Here is a 22,297-nt window from a genome sequence, read left to right on the forward strand (position 1 = left end):
AAAACAAACACATTTGAAAAAGTAGTCGATAAAGCAGTTAAACATCGATAGATTATTAATATGTTGTAACATGACATCACTATTTTTGTTCGCACATAGACAATTTACGCACACACTTGCATTTCATTTTTGGTCACACTTTTGAAGTTTGACAGTCGTTCTATACTATCCTATTTCTATGGTACTACTCTACGAAACTCGCACGAATCGAGACGAGCTGCTCCGAAATCGGACAAATACATAAGCAGCTGTTTATAGTAATCTGTATGTATCATTGATGTACGTAATAGGGGTAGATGAGGTACCAGGCGGTCGATCGTGAGCCACAAAATATAGGTTCCGGGACCTATATTGAATTAGTCGTATGGGTGACGCTGAAGTGTCAACATTGTCATCAAATTCGATAAAATATTGCCAAAGAATGCCGTGTTGCGCCTTTTTCCAATGCTTCAATAGCTCCAAGCACAAAAACAAAGCTCACGGTATCACTTTTCATTCGTAAGTACTATTATAACATTTGAAAACATATTTTTTCTAAATAAAATTAAAAATTTCCTTGTTATTGAGTGAGCGCGACAGCTAAATAATGCATTACCCATGTGAGAAACACGTTTATCCGAGTGTCAAGTAGGCATGCCCGCTTCATGCAGTGCATGCATGCCCGAGTCAGCAATTTTTTTTATAAATAATGCAACTTTTTAAATCATGTGCTCCTATTCCTTGAAACTATAGAATGTAACCGGTTTTTATTTTAATATAAGGTCACTGTGGGCAAGACCGTCTACAAGGCAAGTCCGTCAACACATTATAACTTTTGAATTAGAAAGCGTTTGCCGCTTTGGCGTCGAGTTTATAAGTCAGTTTTTCGTGCTAGTTCCCTCACTCTAAAACAGGCGAAGGCGCTTATTCCCATGACTTACAACTTGTCCAATATAAGTGAATCCGTATACTTATCGTAACTATGAATAAACAAGGTTCACACTTTTATATTGGTTATCTTGAGTCGTGCACTCGGTGAACGATTGGAATATATAAATACCAGGAGTAACTACGAATTACCAGTGTTTACATTATCTCTTGTCAAGCGTACTTGTCTTTTCCGAAAAACCATCAGAAGTGAAACCTCGAGATCCCTATCAACTGAGATCATATCGTTATACTGGTTCACTGGTGGTTGGTTATGGTGGTATTAATATCAAAGAAAAAGAAATACTGCATAAATAAAATAAATAAATAATTATAATTGCATAAGTTGATACAAAATGCTATGCAATAGCTTTACCGCGGCAGTCCCCGAGTGCCACACGTCTTTTTTTTTTTGTACTTTCGGCAAGTTCCGCCGTGGTAGATTATCAAATTTGGACTTAGCATCCCTTTTATGAGAAACCATTGTATATTTCATCGCGGTATCAAGTCGGTACGAAATTTTGTATTCGGCGCTTCTACCAACACGTAATTCCAATCCATGCTCATATATTTAAGGTTTATAAGAAATTAATGGATGTATATTTGTCACACAAAAAAAATATTTATACAAAATTTGGACATATACATTGTTTCTATAATGGTATTATACCATGAAATAGGTAGGTTAAGAGGTTTGTGTAGAAATACGATTGGCAGGTTAATTATTACTCTATTTCTTGTATAACTGAATGACCATTAACAGTTCTTCTGATTGTTACAGACGATGACGTTCTTGGCCCCCAACGGCACACTGCCGTCCTTAGAAGAGAACTCAACAGACAACGAATACACACCGTACGGCGACCGTTTGGAGACTTACCTGGTGCCCGTGATATTCGCCATCATCTTCGTGGTCGGGGTGCTAGGAAATGGAACACTCGTCATTGTGTACGTCAGGCATAGGGGCATGAGGAATGCACCGAATACGTAAGTTTAACTCTTGAAGTATAAGCCTCTAATGCATACAAAGCCATTTGGCAGTTATAATTATAATATTCAATTCTATTACAGGTATTAAAGTTCAAAATAAACAATTTTTTTTTAAATTACATGCATATGAAGCTTAAGTGGGGTTACTTAACACTAACGATAACATTTAAATCAAATTATATACTATTAAAAATATAGTGATTTCTAAAATCGAATTTAATATTTGGTCTCACTAATCCCACTATTATAGTGAATTAAAATATCTGGACTTACAGGAACGATAAAATCCCTATAATGCTATAGAAAAGACTCACTCAAATATATGCGTATAAGGTTAGATTGGCAACCAGAGGGACTCGTATCGGTAACATATAAAAAAACTGTATTGTTATATCATACAATTTAGTTAATATTTTGCATACGATACATGATTGCAGTACGATACCCACGATGTAATTTTAATATTACTACGTCAATATGCATGAAGTGTAATAGATATGCTTCAAAGCACCCACTAAAGATGGATAATAAAAATTCAGACAACTATTAAAAGCATACAGTTTGCTGAACGAGTTTATGACAGACCGCAAGGGAGTAAAAAGGTTAAATAAAACAAAATACCCTTTTACGAGCGAAACTAAGTTTGTCTTTTAGCTCATAAAATTTAAACGTACAATCTGGTTAAAGTGAGGGCAAGCGTGCTTTAGTTTAGTTGAGATTGTCTTATACTCGTAATTATAGGGTAAGTTAACGGTGGCATATAAAAATAATGTGATTCAATCAGAGATACCAGTGAGGTCACGATTTCTCTTATTTCGAGAAAAGCGAATAGGTGTAAATCGAATGTGTTAGTCATTATACGTATCAGTGGTGAGTATATTAATGAATATAGATAAAGATACAAATTCTAGTTACTCTGTTTAAGATTGCAATGCTACAAATCTTGTGACAGCCGTCAGATGGCAATAAAGTGTGTCTTTTTGCTTTTCCATTTAAATATAAGGTTTTATAAGTTTATACATATATCTAATAATAAAACTTGTTAATAAGCCAGTGTATCGGCCACATAAATGACTATAATGTCTAACTACGAAAGTGTGCATAGTATATATTCGCCATATAATATCGATATATAATAATACGTTTAATAAAACAAGTCATACACAGCCTATGGCCAAAACTAAATCCTTTCAACGTTTAATAAATATAATGTTATTTAGAATAAAAACGAATTCTCTTCGAAGCAATAAACTAAAGGAATGTCAAGATATTGTTTCCAGAAACTTGGGTCCGAGCCGAACTTGATATCGACTTATTTACTCCTAGGATAATGCGGAGTTTCCCTTTGCAACAATCATTTAAATGTTCGGGGCGGATACAATCCTGCGAGAAATATATTGACAATTCTGATAGTACCTAGTGGCCTGAAATAGCGAAAGTTTACACATTAATTGTGTTCTAATATATCAATATCACAAATTAGACACCTACCCCTACCATAAAAGTATTACCATGAAACTGCGTTCTGAGAGTGGTATAAATTGCATATCGTTAGGGAGATGGTTAAATAACTTTAATTGAGTTTGTATAGTACATTTTGTACAATATAGCAAACATTCAGTACGTATAGTGGTCACTATAGTTAGTAGGTACCATACTTTTTGCGGCACGGTAAGTGTTTGTATTTACCTTAACACATTAGCGCCCACACTCTTTTTTGGGATGACACCATTTTTATAATGCGAATAGGTAGAGTTACGGTAGAAAATCGAATCAAACGCTGTAACCCAGGTATACTCAATTGGGTACAATGGGCACTAATAGGTTAAGCTATTTATTGCAAACTCGTAGTGATTAACACGGACCTCCCTAGCTGACATAGCATAAGTGACAAACAAACCACGTCACATCCACAGGGGCTCTCTCAATTAAGTTTGAACCCTTTTGTTCGTTCGTGTTTCTGTCAATTGCATTTAAGCTATTCATGCAGATTTCATTGTGGTGATATTGGCTTGTCTTAATTTGTCTCTCAATCTTAGCAATAAATAGTTTATATATTTATTTTTATTTTATTGCTAATTCAGGACTGCAACAGCCGCAGCTTATATTTTATGCTAGTTGTCTCTCAGCTTACAAGCAACACTCACGACACTCAATGGTTTTAATATTGCTTTTTTACTCTTGCATTTGCAGATTTGTTTTGAATTTGTAAGATGACGTTAAAAAATCTAACTTTGTCCACAGATACATATTCTCCCTGGCGCTAGCAGACCTGCTAGTGATTCTCATCTGTGTGCCGTTCGTGTCCATCATCTACACGCTGGAGTCGTGGCCGTGGGGCGCGCTCATCTGCCGCATTTCTGAGGCAGCTAAAGATGTCAGCATTGGAGTGTCGGTGTTCACTCTGACAGCGCTCTCAGCGGAGCGGTACTGCGCTATCGTCAACCCCTTTAGAAAACTTCAGGTACGTTGAACTATGGTATCATAAATCAGGCGGACTAAATGCCACTGTAGGCACTAATTGCAGTTTCATTGCAAAAGCCTTCATAATGACATCTGTCTCATTTTTGAGAAAGCTAAGGATGTCAGCATTAGAGGGTCGGTGTTCACTCTGACAGCGTCCTTGGCGGAGCGGTACTGCGCTGTCGTCAACCCCTTTAAAAACTTCAGGTACGTTGAACTATGGTATATTTATTTATTTCAAAACTTTATTGCACATACATCAGGCGGACTAAATGCCACTGTAGGCACTAATTGCAGTTTCATTGCAAAAGCCTTCATAATGACATCTGTCTAATTTTTGAGAAAGCTAAGGATGTCAGCATTGGAGGGTCGGTGTTCACTCTGACAGCGTCCTTGGCGGAGCGGTACTGCGCTGTCGTCAACCCCTTTAGAAAACTTCAGGTACGTTGAACTATGGTATATTTATTTATTTCAAAACTTTATTGCACATACATCAGGCGGACTAAATGCCACTGTAGGCACTAATTGCAGTTTCATTGCAAAAGCCTTCATAATGACATCTGTCTAATTTTTGAGAAAGCTAAGGATGTCAGCATTGGAGGGTCGGTGTTCACTCTAACAGCGTCCTTGGCGGAGCGGTACTGCGCTGTCGTCAACCCCTTTAGGAAACTTCAGGTGCGTTTAACAATGGTATATTTATTTATTTCCAAATTTTATTACACAACAAAAATAGTACATCAGGCGGACTAAATGCCACTATAGGCAGGCTATAGGCACTATTTGCAGTTTCATTGCAAAAGCCTTCATAGTGACATCTGTTGATATAATTTCTGAGGCAGCCCTAAGGATGTTATCATCGGAGTGTCGGTGTTCACTCTGACAGCGCTCTCTGCGAAGCGGTACTGCGCTATCGTCAACGTCTTTAGGAAACTTCAGGTGCGTTGAACAATGGCATATTTATTTATTTCAAGACTTTATCGCACATAAAAAAGAGTACATCAGGCGGACTAACTAAATGCCACGATAGGCAGGCTATGAGCTATTTGCAGTTTCATTGCAAAAGACGTCACAATGTCTGTAGACATAATTTCTGAGAAAACTAAGGCTGACATCAGCATCGGAGTGTCGGTGTTCACTCTGACAGCGCTCTCGGCGGAGCGATACTGCTAATACTTTTAGAAAATTACAGGTACGTTAAACAATGGTATGATTGCCTAATTTAAAAGATTTCCGAATGGCATATATTTATTTGCAAGTTTAAATTCGAATTTAAACTGTCATGAGTCATACTAAGGCTAGTCTAAATTAATTATATGGTTAAACTGTTATACTGTCTAAAAATAAGTGAATTAAACCGTATAATTAACTTACTGTAAGTATAAATTCACCAGAAAAATCTAGGCAAGGCAGTTTTTTGACCTGAAACTTAATACATTATCTAAATCGGTAGCTACCCTTTACCCTCAAGTATACGCACATGCTAACGACTATGTCTGCGGTAAACCACATTAGGGTACGGACGGGATGTACACCTAATACTTGAACTTTCAGTCGGTTTCTGTAAAATTAGAAACTATTCGAAAACAGGCTAAATGTTGTGTTCTGTTCTGTTCAAGAATAAAGCTACAACAGAGTGCGGAGTGTTAGAGTTGACGCGCATGTAACAAACACCTCTGGAATTGCGTACATAGGCTACGGAGAATGCTTACCTTATAAAAATGTTGTTTTGTTAATACTACGTCGGTGGCAAACAGTAACCGTAGCATATGGACGCCTACAACTCCAGAGGTGTTACATGCGCGTTGCCGACTCAAAACCGAGGAGATTATACCTACTTATTTGGTCTAGTTATGGGTTTAAGTCTATCTAAGGATGTCAGCATCGGAGTATGGGTTAAGTGCAAGCTTTTGTACCTAATTTAATGTGCCGTAAGTTCGGAGAGCGGAGTTATTTAAAAATTGTACCGCTTTTTTAGATACCCAATACAGCTGCCAAAAATTTAATTAGCAAAATTTAGAGAATTTCCTCTAGGTCCAGATTTTTTGCCTTCTAAAACGTATTTTAAAAATTTATAACAATTTATGCACAAAACCTAAAAAAAATGAAAATTGCTATTAAAATGCGCAGTTTTTTTGACGGAACTGAGCTATGAGTTTTTTCTTTGTTATAACTTACAACATGTTCTTACATATTGTTCTTCGTGAGATACATATATGGAAGCATCTGTATGTAAGGATATTTATGCTATTTAAGGTTTTGTTCAGCCCATGTATGTTTTCTGTGTTATCTCCTCAATAAATAAATAACAAATTAAAATTCAAAAAATATTATATCCGCTCAGTGAGAGTGAGAGAAGGACACGAATTTACGGGGCCTTAAGGAGGAATTGAATAAAATGAATAATTGCTCTCATAACAGGTCGAGAAACATTATCGCAAAGTTTCACTACTATTGCAAACGAGGAAACAGTTATTTTTAGAACAGGAAAACGTGTTAAATATTGTTTTATAATGATAATACAACTGGCACCAGTATAGAAGATCCTTTAAGGTGAAGCGGTATTTCACGCCGAATCAGCTCCTCTCCCTTTACCAAGCACAGGTCCGCTCATGCATGGAATACTGCTGCCACCTATGGGACGGTTCCACCAAATATCAGCTGGCGGCCCTGGATTCGATAGAGCGCCGGGCTCATAGACTCTTTGGCGATGACCCGTCTATCAAGTCAAAATTACAGAGCCTTAAGGTGGTTCGATTTTCATACAAAAAACAATCGCTATTTATTAATTAATTACACAATATTATTACATAAATAGTTGCGCATCTATCTACTTTCGAATATTCATTTGCGCTAAATTAATAGAAAAACTTTGTTTCAGACAGAAATCATGCAATAATCAACGTTATATTTTTATAAATTTTACTCATGTGTGTGTGACAAATGTCGTGTACAAATACATTGCGGCGTTGCCACTCCATGCTTCGGACGGCCATCGGCGCGACGTTGCGATGTTTGACGCGTTTTTAGCTGACTCTGTCGACACTGACACTCAGTGTGACCAGGCGTACGATAATTGTCGTACATGTACGATAATTTGGGCCCCGGTATGACGTAATGTTCCAAAGAGCATTATCGTACTAAAGTACTATAATTTCAGCCCTTGGATGATGCCACCTTAAAAGTCTAGTAATTTGAAGCAAAATATGACACTTTCTCTCAGAAATAGGCTAAAATTAGTATCTTTTGGGTATTCGGCTCCTTGGTGTAAGTTTAAAGTTTAAAATGTCACAATTTCCTGTATACCGTTTGAGTCTATCCCAAAAATACACAAACATAAACAGATTTTTTGCGCAATTTAGACGAAAGTTGTCTTTTTTTTATTATTAATTGGAAATTTAAGCTTATTTTGCTAGACATTTTTAGGGGCTGCCTTTTTGATTGGCGTACGATATTTTTTTCAACGGTACAATAATATTGACACTAAAGTACGATAATTCTCTTCCGCTCACCTGGCAACACTGCTGAAACTTGACAGGACCTGGGGGCCTACCGCGAAAACCTAAATTCGCAAATTGCGGGGATCTTTCTCGTTTACTCTCACTAAGACGTAATTAGAGTGACAGAGAAAAATGCCCGAAATTGACGAATTTCGATTTTCCCGGTAGCCGCCCTGGTGCTTGAGGTACTTGATAGAAAACAACGCTGCCGCATGTTCTGAATTGTGATTTTATGTGTTTTTGGATTGAAAATGATAGCAACGTCTAAATCAAGTTACAAAAATCATCGATATTCTGGTCCACGAAAAACCAGGAAAAGTGTAACTGTAATTGGAGTCTACAAATATGACCAATTCATAGAAAATATGACCTAGAAACTAGTTCACTTTTATAAAACTCAATTTTTCCCGAGATTGTAGGTACTTAGGCGAATACCTAAGGGAGCTACGTGTATTGATCTTGAATAATTAGTTGGCTAATATATGACTCCAACATGATATGGACATTTACATCATAACTATTATACCTAGTTGGTTACTAAGTTCTGTTACTCGATTTCTTTCTTTCTTCCTAGCGTTATCCCAGTATATTGCCATGGCTCAATGGAGCCTGGGGTCCGCATTGACAACTAATCCCAAGATTTGGCGTAGGCACTAGTTTTTACGAAAGCCACTGACATCTGACCTTCCAACCCAGAGGGTAAAACTAAGCCTTGTTGGGATTAGTCCAGTTTCCTCACGATGTTTTCCTTCACCGAAAAGCGACTGGTAAATATCAAATGATATATCTGTTCTGAAGTTCTGTTACTCGATTTGCAACCTCTTTATTTCCGTTAAAACAAATGCTACCGATAAAATAAAAAATGACATAATGTGGTGGATTTGTGAGCTATAATTATATACCACACATAACGCTTATCTCGTCGTATCTATAATGAATTGGGGCCTAAAAGAGAATCGTATTCCAATTTTTTGAAACGCTTGTATTACTTTCTATATTAACTAAAAGTTGCCTTAAAATTCAGCTTTTATACTAAAAACGGCTTTAAATATGTTAAATTAACAAAATATATTTTGACAGATGCTTTCGCGCCCAAAACGCTCTTTGAAAATTGTGTGACGTCACAGTTTATGGTTTGACACATAACTACATACACACGTAGAAGATACGAACTGTCAACTGATATTTGTCATTTGGTGTTAATCGCCTAACTGTCAACAGTGTCAATCCGAGAGTTGTAACGTCTTCAGAATCTTCAATGACGTTTCGGGTTTGGTCACGTGACGTGTGCCAAAAGATATTTTAAATTCAATATTTACAAAAATATGGTCATTACAGGTCCCCTAAAAGTAGTTTAACATGTTCTTATAATCCAAAAGAATTTATTGGGATACAATTATGCCCTAAGATTTGTAGATGGAAACAACCCTATTGCGTTGCACAAATGTGGGCACCCGCCAAACATGATTTTGGGTATGTCATACTCAGGGCTAACACAGATTCATTTCTGTGAAAAAGGTGTGAAAACCGGAAACTGGAAACCGTTCTCGAACCAATAGTGAAGCCCTTAAGCCACACCCTATTTCAAAACCAGCCATGGATCTTTGAACAGGACTCAGCTCCTGCACATAAGGCAAAAACAACTCAAGCCTGGTTTCGAAGGAACAAAATTGACTTTATTGCCCACGAAGACTGGCCGTCTTCCAGCCCGGACCTTAACCCCCTCGATTATGCCATATAGCAGGTTATTGAGGAGAAAGCCTGTGCTAAACCCCACACAAATCTTAACTCCCTCAAGCGGGCCATAGTTAAGACAGTGACGGAATTAGACATGACAATCGTGCGTGCCGCTATTGATGACTGGCCTCGTCGTTTGAGGGCCTGTGTCAAAGCCAGAGGAGGCGATTTTGAATGATATTGTCATATGTAATTCCTGATTTTGTGTACTTCATTTTAATATATACTTTATTAAACTTTCGTTGGTATATTTTATGTAGATAAAGATTATTGCAGTAACAGAATTTAATAACCAACTAGGTAGAAAACAATGAAATACATAAACACATAAATTGGATATGATGTGATCCGTTGAATGAAATTGACAATAAATAAAATAAATAAATAATTTTCTATCTCTAGGCATTGTGTGAAACTTCTAGTTGTGTCAAAATATCGGGAAATCAATAATATAAACAAACATGGTAAATATCTCATTTCTTTTTATAATGGTTATAAATAGAAGGCCATGCAATTTTGTAACTCACTGTAATTTAATTAAAAGTATCGTAAAAAAAATGTTTTAATTCTACTGTAAAATATTACCTACTTTTTTAAAGGCTGGGCAGTAAGGGATTGCTTTAATTTTAGAACAAAACAGCGTTTTTTTTTTGAAAAAAATACCGGTAAATCTGACTTACAAATTTGGACTTTCTTAGGTTCATTCTACTTAGAATCTTCTCCACCCTAGCATTAAAAAAAGATATCCTAAAATATCCATACCATTACGTCACATTTTAGTGTGAAAGAAATTTCAATGTAAAACTAAAATTTCAATACAAATTTTCGGGTTTTTTTAGCACGAGGATTGATTATGCTAGTGATTCTGAGTTGGAAGAACCCAAAAATATCATGATGTGTGAGAATCAGATTTTTAATATTTTTATGGAAAACGCTCATATTTCTCATAAAATAATTTATTAATAATAGGTACTTGATAATACTGATAACAAAAAAAAAATGTATGAGTCTCGAACCCACATCCTCTTGCATGTATTTCCACGTACATACCGCAACGCTATTGAAGCCTACTCACGCTGTGCCAAATTGTCTACTACAAGGATCCCAGTAAGACTGTTTGAATGTGTGAGTGATACTTAGAAATAGAGTCAAGAAACATTCTGTCGAAATTAAGGGGTAGTTTTTGTACAATGAAGTGTTCAATGTTTGTTGTAATAGTTCAATATTTATTTAAAGAGTGCGCTAAACATAATTTACAGAATAGAAATACCAAGACTACTCCACAAAAAAATTAAAACTCAAAATTTGCAATTGTGGCGCCATCTAGTGTGGTTTAAGCTTTGGGTAACCTAGTCGAACCACCTTAAGCATCGCCGTCGAGTCGCTAGCCTATCGGTGTTCTATATTTCGGGAAGTGCGCACAGGAATTGCACGACCTGATCCCACCTTCCCCTTTCCATCATCGGACATCCAGGCGTGGGGAGCGAATGCACCCGTTCGTAGTAAACGTTCCATTTGTTCGCACGAAACGGTTTGCCTCCTCTTTTTTGGTACGGACGGCAAAGCATGGAATGCGCTCCCGCTTATGTATTCCCTGACAAATATGACCTCGGTCTCTTTAAAGCAAGAGTGAATAGGCTACTACTGAACCGGTGAACTTCATCTTAGGCCCTGTCTTCACTTTCCATCAGGTGTGACTAGAGCCAATCGCCGATCAGTTTTTTTATAAAAATAAAATAAAATAGGTATTTATCATCAGTTTTTAAGCACTGGCAACTTTTATCATAATTGCAGTATAGGTAAAAAACTTAAGTAAGTCACCTGTACCCCTAGTGTAAATAAATTCGATTTCGAAACGTGACGTACGCGTTTGCGTTTAGTCTCATTTTGTATGTGATTTAGAAAGAGCGCGCCAAGCGGGACGTTTTGGAAACTCAAAATCCTATACAAAATGAGACTTAACGCAAACGCGTTCGTCACGTTATGATGTCGATTGAATTTACACTAGGGGTACTGTTGTATGTAGTTGAGACGTGTTCGAATAGACAATACATGTTTAAAAGACACACACAAACAAAACAAATGTCTATTCGAACACGTCACAACTACATACAACAGGTGACTTACTTAAGTTTTTTACCTATACTTGTCTATAATTAAATACATCAAAAACATAAAGGACGAATTGGACTTTCAACTTTTAACGCATAAAGTGGTAGAAATTTTGCAGGTGTCGGTGAAATATCAAACATACTCCAAATTATTTAAATGCCCCATGACTACCGTTAACGTAGGTAATAGTAAAAGTATTGACTTTATATTATTGTATTATTAGATTCTGCCACTATAGGCAGCGCAACCTAAGATCACATATTTGACAATTATAAATTGAGCCCTATAACTTTATAGTTATAAACTTATAAGTTATCATATCATCAATCAATCAATTCAATAAGCCTTTATTTAACAATCTTATTAACTAGTTTACAAAATATAATAAACATCTTATTTCCTAGTTTCACTTATCTTATACTTTAACTTACTAACTAACTAATAAATATATAACTAACTAATAAATATATACACACATATATATATATATATCACACACGCATTCACACACACACACACAGAAATATTCACAAAACAACCGCGCCGATCGCATATATTATATTAGATATTATGACTAGGATATATAATGACCGACCTGTCAAAAAGGGACCCGTCTGAAAATCAGCGCTGGGTATATATCTAGCAATAAAGCTGAGACAGGTACCCATTGCCTATACCAAAAAACCAGATAAGTAGTTAAAAATTTAGGAGCTAAATTGTTTGTTGTATGTTATTTTTTATTTTGTATCTTTGGTAGTTGGGGCAATAAATATTTTTTATCTTATCTTTATCTTTAAAACTATTATTATATATCGATGCTCAGTTTCAGACATCGGAGCCGAGATTGCTTTCCAGCATAGGCCTCCCCCAAGTTTCTCCAAAGTTCCCGATCATGGGCTTTCCTCCGCCAAGTGGCACCAGCAAGAGCTTTGAAGTCGTCTTCCCATCTTCGTAGAGGTCTATGATTTTTTCTGCCACCTTCCCTAGGATACCAATCAATCACTTCTTTGGCCCATTTGTCATCCTTGCATCTAAGTATCTAAGTATCATATCATAGTAATCGTTAAGTCTATCAGTAAACGGTAGGCCTTATACAGGTTGTTTAATTAGTTGATTTAGTCACCTGCAATAATTTACAGGTCATACTGAGAATTTTTTACCAAACAACCGCGAAATTGTGAAAAAAAAAATCTATTTCATACATTTTGGCTGTCTGACCTTGACAGTTCTATGGGAGAGTGAATTTTTTTCGCGATTTCGGGGTTGGTACAATACTAAAAGTTGCTCAGTATGACCTATATATACATCCCGTAAATTATTTGACAATTATGAATTTACCCTTATCCCTTATGTAATCTACAGGATTACATAAGGGTCAATTCATAATTGTCAAATATGTGATTTTCCACTATAATCGCCCAGCAAGATATAAGAACACTAGAGATGCCTATTAACGGCTAATAACATGATTCAAGGTCGTTTTAAATCAAGATAAAAACCTTATCAGATTTTGAAAACAGAATCGGCCTTAATTGTTAACAAAACCTACCTGCCTTATCTCCATTAATTTCATATTGGATTTGTTTTTTTTCATAAGCCCCCGTAATCAATGTATTCGGTTTGAGTAATAAAGTCAACAACATGTTTGATATAATAATCATAAATTCTACCTATAAAATGACAAACTCAAACGTTATGTTTGCAATAAGAAGGTAAGCGTATTTAAAGATACTTTTATATGTCTACAAGATAAAGTAAACTTTGCTCGTGCAAAGCCTTTGAAAGCTTCTGAAAAGCTTATGTGAAGAATAAATGAAGTCGATTCTGTATCTTGAAAGTATACTTAGCTTCAGCCTACCTTTTAATACCATATTAATTGACTAGATACATAAGCCCTAGTCAATATGTACGTAGTAGGTAAGTTAGATAATATCTTCGAGCTCTTCGTTATTTTTTATTCCATTTGTGAACCTACCTAGAGTGAAACCTACTAGAGTCGGACCAAGGTAACTCTGCACAAACCACAGATCTAGAATAACGCTGCCGTTCAAAATAATTGAAATGTACAAAAGGAATATCATCACACATATAAACATTTCATGAGCGCGAAAGAGACAGACTACTAATTAGAAAACGTGATTTTTTAGCTTACGGCCGCTGGATTGTACAGTAAGATGTATAGAGAGAGATGAGCCCCCCGCATTGATTGTATGCAGAGTGGGGGGTCAACTCTCGCTGCAGCTGACTGTACCTAAACCACACCTAAACATAATGGTAGTAGGTAGTAATATCTTGACACCTATATTAAAACTTTTGTCAATAGCTACCATCTGCCCCATTCTCAAGCAATGACAGGAAAACGGACGCATCGGTGAAAGCATAAGCATAAAAATAAAATAGCATAATTTTGACGGGCAAGGTTTAGGCTCGATACGGAGTGGACATAAAAATGCTAAATTACTTATCCCGAGATTATAAAAATGGCGGCATAATAATATAACCCTCATAAGGGTACCATAATGCTCCAGAGCACTTAATGACGCGCTCAAAGGTTGCTCGGTCTGATGCTTATCTCAAGTGTCACTGTCGTGAAAACTATTCATACGGAAAATAGCGATATTGCATGGCTTTATATCCAACCCAAGAGTCTCTAGGCCATCAAAAGCAAAGCGAACTGGAACGGAGTACCTACTTATTCTGATTCTAACGATATCCGCTTCAGGCTAACTATTGGTAGGTACCTGCTTTTACCATACAGAAATAAGTAAGCATAGTGCTCACTCCATACATCAGTTTTCTTACCAAAACGCTTATTATTTTCGTAGTCTACTCTAGCGTCGAGTAACGGATTTATCAGTACTGCTACTTGACAATAGATGTCGCGACGTCGCGACTAACGAAAAGTCTAATGCTGAACAATCGTCATCGAATATTATACCGGATTAACCCTCTATGTTCACCTCCTTCTGCTTGTAATAGTTGTAAATTGTTGATGAATAAATTTTTTGTCAATCAGTTGCAAGTTTGCAACACTCGTGACATCTAGTGTCAAGTAGCAGTGCTGATAAAAAAATAAAAAAATAAACGTTTATTCACATTTCATGCCTTATAAATATTTACAATATACTTCTGCCAAACCACAGAGTGGTTTGTTGGCAGACGAAGCTCCTATAATATGCAAGCATGTAGTCTATATGTTACTTATATTTTTATCTATTTAACCTCTTACCGCATGCGCAGCCCTAAATAAAAAAAAAAAAAAAAATATATAAATTATAATATAAATTCGCTACTTGACGCTAGATGTCGACTACGAAACTAATAAGCATTTTGGTAAGAAAACTGACATATGGAGTGAGCACTGTATAATAATAATAATCATGTATTGCGGAGCCATCGCGGCGTGCCGTGTTGCACGAGTCAAGTTTCCGGACGCTGAACGTGCACGTAGGACCGCCGGAGGTGCCCCCGCATGGCAAATACGGATCGAGCGACGTATCAACTCGTTTAGGACTCTCATTGCAAAGCTGATCTGCTTCAGGGGGGGCAACCACCGCCCCCGAGTAATGCGCTTTGTGAATCAGGCGTTCGCGGGGACGGGTATTGAGCCCCGCGACTATATTGCCAATCTCACGGAGCGCATCGACTTTCTTAAGCAGAAAGTGTATGCATGGGCAAACCGTATTCGCCGCTACAGAAAGCGTGTGGATCGATTCCAGCAGAATCGTCTTTTTCAGAGTGATCAAAGGAAGGTATACCGAAAGTGGGAGGAAACCAACCTTCGTGCGTCCGACACGCGGTCGCCAGATGCTACTGCCATGACTGATTTCTGGCGTAGCATCTGGTCAGTGCCTGTCGAACACACCGAGGGGGGTTGGATGAGTGTTGTCGAGCGTGAGTGCGAGTCCATCGAACCTATGGGGGCAATCACCATCAGCCCCGATGACGTAAGTTGTGCCATCCGCACGGCCCAGAACTGGAAAAGCCCTGGGCCGGATGGATTGCACAACTTCTGGCTAAAATGGTTCCGATGCTCGCACTCGCGCTTGGCAGCACAATTTCAACAAGCCCTCGAGTTTGGTTCTCTCCCACCTTCTTTAACAACTGGTGTCACCTTCCCGCTCTATAAGTCCGGTAGTACCACGGAAGCAAAGAACTACAGACCCATCACGTGCTTGCCTACACTCTACAAGCTCCTTACTTCCATTTTGAGATCAAAAATAAACGCGCACATTGTCGCTAACAACATTTTGGCCTCCGCTCAAAATGGATGTAGGGTTGGGTCCCGTGGTACTAAAGAGCTCCTCCTCATAGACATGACCATTTGCCAACAAATCCGGCGGAATAGGGGGGCCCTCTCTGCCGCTTGGATTGACTACAAGAAGGCCTATGATTCGGTGCCTCACTCATGGCTGGGGAGAGTCTTAGAGCTGTATAAAGTTGATACAGCTTTAAGAGCCTTCCTAAGCGCGTGTATGAGGCAGTGGACCACAGTCCTTCGTCAACCAGGAGGTGGGGATGACCGCCCTGGCCCGCAGGATTTTATAAGGATTGAGCGAGGAATATTCCAGGGTGATAGTCTGAGTCCCCTGTGGTTCTGCCTAGCTCTGAATCCCCTCAGCACCCTGCTGAAGGATTCAGGATTAGGTTGCCGGCTTCGGAGAGAGGGTGAAGTCATTTCTCACCTTCTGTACATGGATGACCTCAAATTATTTGCACCAAATAGCCAAGACTTGTTGGAGCTACTGAAAACCACCGAAGATTTCAGTAGTGCCATCAACATGGAGTTTGGTGTCGATAAATGTGCGGTTATGCATGTACAGCGGGGGAAGGTTGTAAATTCAACAAATTTACAACTTTCTGAGACAATGTCTTTCAGATCTATCTCTGAATCAGAAACCTACAAATACCTTGGTATGACACAGTCGTTGGGTATTGAGGACGAGGGTATTAGACAGTCGGTGAAGGAGCGCTTTTTCAGTCGGCTCACAAAAGTCCTTAACAGTCTTTTGTCAGGAGGCAACAAAGTGCGCGCCTTCAACGCCTGGGTAATGCCCCTACTCATATACTCCTTTGGCATACTAAGATGGACTCAGACCGAGCTGGACGCCCTGGATCGGAGGGTCCGACTAATGCTCACCACACATCGTATGCTGCACCCACGCTCGTCAGTTATGAGATTGTACATCCCACGGAAGTGTGGAGGTCGAGGCTTCCTAAACGCCAAAGATCTCCACAACCGCGAGGTGTGCAATCTCAGGAATTATTTCCTTAACAACGAGTGTGGGATGCATCGGGATGTGGTGGCAGTAGACAGGAACCTCACTCCGCTCTCCTTGGCAAACGAGAACTGGCGCAAACCTGTGGTACTAAGTACTGCGGATCGCAAGGCGGCATGGGAGAGTAAGGTGCTACACGGGCGGTTCTATAAGGCCCTCACGGGACCCGACGTAGACCTGCTCGCGTCGGTGAACTGGTTACGATTCGGGGACCTCTTCGGAGAAACCGAGGGTTTCGTCTGTGCAATTGCGGACGAAGTTATGATGACGAACAACTATCGGAAATATATCCTGAAGGACGGTACGGTCGACATTTGTCGGGCATGCCGCCGTCCCGGAGAGTCACTCAGGCATATCATTTCCGGTTGTTCTCATCTTGCTAACGGCGAGTACTTGCACAGACATAATCTCGTAGCCAGGATTATTCACCAGCAACTTGCTCTTCTATGCGGCCTTGTGGACCGCGAAGTACCGTACTACAAGTACTCACCTGCGCCAGTTCTCGAAAATGGTCGTGCCACGCTCTATTGGGATCGATCTATCATCACTGACAGGACTATTGTAGCCAATAAGCCTGACATCGTGATAATAGATCGATCGCAACGCCGGGCCGTGCTCGTCGACATTACCATCCCCCATGACGAGAATCTCGTGAAAGCCGAGAAGGACAAATCTAGTAAGTACCTAGACTTGGCTCACGAGATAACCGCCATGTGGGATGTTGATTCGACGATCATTGTCCCGATAGTTGTTTCAGCGAACGGTCTCATAGCGAAGAGTCTCGAACAACACCTTGAGAGACTCTCGCTAGGTGGTTGGATCAAGGGTCAGATGCAGAAGGCGGTGATCTTGAGCACGGCGCGGATAGTCCGGCGGTTCCTCTCCCTGCGGCCCTGACCACCGGCAGCTTGGGCCTTGCCCCGCTGCTGGCGGCACCCTAGGTTAGGTTTTTTACAATGTGTTTATATGTGTTTTGTATTTTTTTTTTATGTATTTTTATATTTTACTTTTATATCCATATTGTAAAAAACCTCAGTCTAAGAATTAAGAGAAATAAAGGAAATAATAATATAATAAATAATAAATAAATATTATAGGACATTATTACACAAATTGACTAAGTCCCACAGTAAGCTCAATAAGGCTTGTGTTGAGGGTACTTCGACAACGATATATATAATATATAAATATTTATAAATACTTAAATACATAGAAAACACCCATGACTCAGGAACAAATATCCATGCACATCACACGAATACATGCCCTTACCAGGATTTGAACCCGGGACCATCAGCTTCGTAGGCAGGGTCACTACCCACTAGGCCAGACCGGTCGTCAGTATGCTTTTACGGAATATGATTAAATGTGACACTTTATAAATATACACGAGTAACACATAAGTAACTTTTATCTTGAATTTATTATATAGCTGCACATAAATATAGGTCAGTAACAATAGATTGCCAATATTCCTGGGCAAAGTACCTACTCTATCAAATAAAAGGTTTCCTTTCTGTAGTTCGCATACAACACATTAGTTGTTTGCTAAAGGATTTTATTAAGTAACTATCTACATTTTTTGAATATACTTATGTATTATTTTCATAACAATCGGTAAACGGTAGGCCTTATCCAGTAGGGCTAATATGGTCGGCTCTTTATCACTTGTCACGTTCTAACAAGTATGTAAGTGCGAAAGTGACGCATGGCATGACAGGTGATAAAAATGCGACCATGATATCGCTGCAGGTTGTTTATTTAGTCACCTGCAATAATTAACGGGTTTTATATATAGGTCATACTGAGATTTTTTTACTATGGGACCAACCAACTTGCTAATGTACTTTTATGATCTACTTAAGTAACCTAAACATTTGTAGCCCGTCCAAAGTAATTAATACAAGTCACATTATATGGAAAGTTCCATTTAAAGTCATCCGTATTTTATAAGCAAAAACTGGCCGTTTTTTTGCTCAGGTTTTATGCGATTATGACATGTATAATGTACAGACCAATTCGAACGTGCACCTGACATCAAACCGATATTAGAATGATATTGGAATCATAACAGTTAGCTGTCGTTCGCGCGTTCCTTTCACTTTGACTTGTTTGTACTAGTATTAGTGCAAGCGAGATGCCCGCGCGATTAACAACTAACTGATAATTATGATTCCACTGATATTTATTGTGTTATCCTTAGCGTAATAGAAGATACTCTGCAAAAAACTAACTTTACAACCTTCCCATTTAGTATCACGTGATGAGTTTTGACTTTTTAAATTATATAAAACATACTAACTGACTGTAATGTAAATTAAAATATCGTTAAAGTGTTAAAATAACTTTATTTAATATCAATATGACTCATGTGATGAACTTGCCATTACTCGCAATGAAAAACAAATGAAATTTCAAAATGTTTATTCCCCTCTATTCTATTGTTGCAGCTCCGGAAGCTGCCACTGGTCTGCGCAACCTTCATATGGGCAGCAGCGCTCATATTTGCCACGCCCGCCGCAGTGTTCTCCAACACGGTCACGGTACCCATCCACAACAACATGTCCATCGTGTACTGCACACCCTATCCTCCTGGGTGGATGAACTATCACAAGTATGAACTATTACAGCTTTACTCGCTAGTCAACTAGTTTTTGTTTGTCTGTGTCAAACAGTCCTGGATATTTTGGGTCATTACACTTTTTACTGCAGGTTTTTACGATTTCGAAAGATTTAGAAATTTTAATATTTGTCATGCGTTTTAACTTACACTAGCTACTAAAAAATGATAAGCACAGAATAGGCCCTTTGCATTAATTTAACTTATTTTTACAGTGCCAATCGATCAAATTTCTTATTTAGCTAATAACAAATCAGCCGAACCTACTTAGAGAAAAAAAGTCAGCCGAAGATTGATTTTGAAGAACATTTCATTTCTTACGTCAACAGCAAACCAAATCCCCCTGAATTCCTTCGAACATCACAAGTATAGACTTTTAGAACTTGATCTCATATTGCCACACACAAAAATGAGAATCAAAGTCGACCATTTCTAATGCGCCACTCCTAGTACAACTTTATTACATTGGATTAAGAATGATTTTAGATTAGCCGGGTATTGAATCCGTGACAATGAATAGATGCCGGACATAATGCAAGTTAGTAATAGTTCAGCGAAACTGCATTATAAACTAACAATATTTGATCAAAGTTTGTATCCAAATTTAAAACGTAAGCTATGGATAAAAGGGTTAGTTTTGAATGCACGAGTTTACATGTGGTTTCGAGTTTGCAAATTTTGTTTAGACGCGCTGTTAGAATTACCTTATAAAAGTTAGATAACATTCTCTGTCACTGTGCATTCTGTCATACTTACTTCGTTTGTTTGTATCAAATAATAATACTGGTTAAACAGGTAAGGTTTTTTTAGGTTTCTTGTACTAAAGTAAAAATAATTAAATCGGCGTTTCACGTAAGTACCTAATTCTTTTAGGTTCGAAACAAGTGTGGCAACGCCAGAGTCAGCATCAAAAATACAACTAGGTAATAATACGTACTTACATAAAAAAAGCAATCACTCTGTATTTTGGATATCCTTTTCATTTGTTTTTCTGGTACCTATTTATATTTCTATCTTTGCTTGGAACGCAATTAATTATACAGATATCAGCAGTGATCGGAACTATGGGAGTAAAACTTTAACAAAACTTGTTAAGCGGACATAAAATAGTGCATACAGCCCTAAAAATATTCATGTCCATAGGGATAGGAATAGTATAGTACTTACAGCCATAAAAATATTTACATTCATAGATATTCGAATATTTTTAAGGCTATAAGCACTCTTTTTACGTCCGCTTGATAAGTTTTGTTAAAGTTTTACTCCCATAGTTCCGATCACTGGATATCAGTGGTGAAATGGGTAAATAGTATTTACCCATATCACCAATTTTTGTTTCCGAAATTAATTTATTGCGCAAACAAATCCTGATTATCACCTGAAAGGAGACGTTCCGACGAATACATATTTATCCCGGTAAGGTCTTTACACATTGAGCGTGAGAGTATTAAATTTAATACCATCAGAAGCCTGCCGCCTGCTTCCCTCCGGGAGACAAGTGAATATTAAAGACAGTATTTAAGTAGGTATTAGGTACTTATGCTTCTTTATAGTTTCATTACAGACACACAGATAATGTTTTTTTTAATATGTCCCCTTAACCTGTTGAACACCAATAACACCTGTAGGTGTTATGGCGGACGCTGTCAAAGTAACCTTGACACTTTCGAGTAAGGTTTAAATTAGGCCCTTTACGCCCGGGAGCTTGGCGTTTGAGTGATGCTTGTGTTTATGATATAAAGCGTTCAAACCGGGGTATATTGTACATTTAACGTTTCCCTATGGTGTCGGGTTTAGAATTTCACCAGTGGTGTCGTAGAAGTCGACTGTGGGATATGGTTTCAAGTGTGTTGTGGGCGATGGGCTGGCAACCTGTCACATTTTGTAATATCACAACTTAGTTTTTTAAATCCCTCAATTGCTGGAAGTGCCATTAAAACTAGTAGTTGCATGTGCTCTGCCTACCCCTTTTGAGAATACAGGCGTAATAAGTGTATGTATGTATGTATGAACTTTTCCAAAACTTAATGTTCATAAATTGAAAAGCGCTAATAAACATGAACCTCCATAAAATAGTTGCGTACCATTTCAGTAACATATTTTTAAGGCGCTTTATATACATTACATACCAAGCCATCCACACCATTTCATCATATGGTTTGTTATTAATAACAGACGGTGGTCAAAAGGTACAAACAAAAAAGAAATAAATATATATTGCCAGTCATTATTTTTTACCTATCTCTTGGAAAGGCACAGTGATAAATAACTGTACTCTCCTGGCTTAATGTGCAAATATGATGGAATTTGAGCAATCTGTCATTGATCTCTCGGCTTTTTGCGTCATATTTCATTTTTTATATTGACGCTCTGTTTTGTGTATTTCTTCCGTCTGGCTTATCTATAAATCATACAAATAAATAAGTCACTCGTGCAAAATTATATAAATACATTACGTGCATGAATAGACTGCTTATAAACATTAAGTTCTAAGTGGGTAAGAAAAACACTGAACTTACATTTATATCACTCTTTGATCGTAACCCAATCATTTGTGCAAGTAAAAAGGAGGAAAATTTAGAAAAATGCAGGCGTAAGTTTTTTTATACTACGTCGGTGGCAAACAAGCATACGGCCTGCCTGATGGTAAGCAGTCTCCGTAGCCTATGTACACCTGCAACTCCAGAGAATTT

At 38.0% G+C, this 22,297-nt stretch overlaps 1 protein-coding gene across 2 annotated transcripts in view; it reads left to right on the forward strand.

Moving 5' to 3' along the window:
• Positions 1-22,297, forward strand: part of LOC133526357 (neuropeptide CCHamide-2 receptor-like) — a 213,162-nt gene that overhangs the window by 169,203 nt on the left and 21,662 nt on the right. For both annotated transcript variants that reach the window (XM_061862947.1, XM_061862948.1), the window contains exons 3-5: positions 1,688-1,893; positions 4,141-4,360; positions 19,435-19,598. In XM_061862947.1, coding sequence (XP_061718931.1) covers positions 1,691-1,893; positions 4,141-4,360; positions 19,435-19,598 — 587 coding nt within the window. In that variant the 5' untranslated portion in view covers positions 1,688-1,690. The remainder of the gene's footprint in view (positions 1-1,687; positions 1,894-4,140; positions 4,361-19,434; positions 19,599-22,297) is intronic.

This window comes from Cydia pomonella, chromosome 16, assembly GCF_033807575.1.
Source record: "Cydia pomonella isolate Wapato2018A chromosome 16, ilCydPomo1, whole genome shotgun sequence".
Classification (NCBI taxonomy): Eukaryota; Metazoa; Arthropoda; class Insecta; order Lepidoptera; family Tortricidae; genus Cydia; species Cydia pomonella.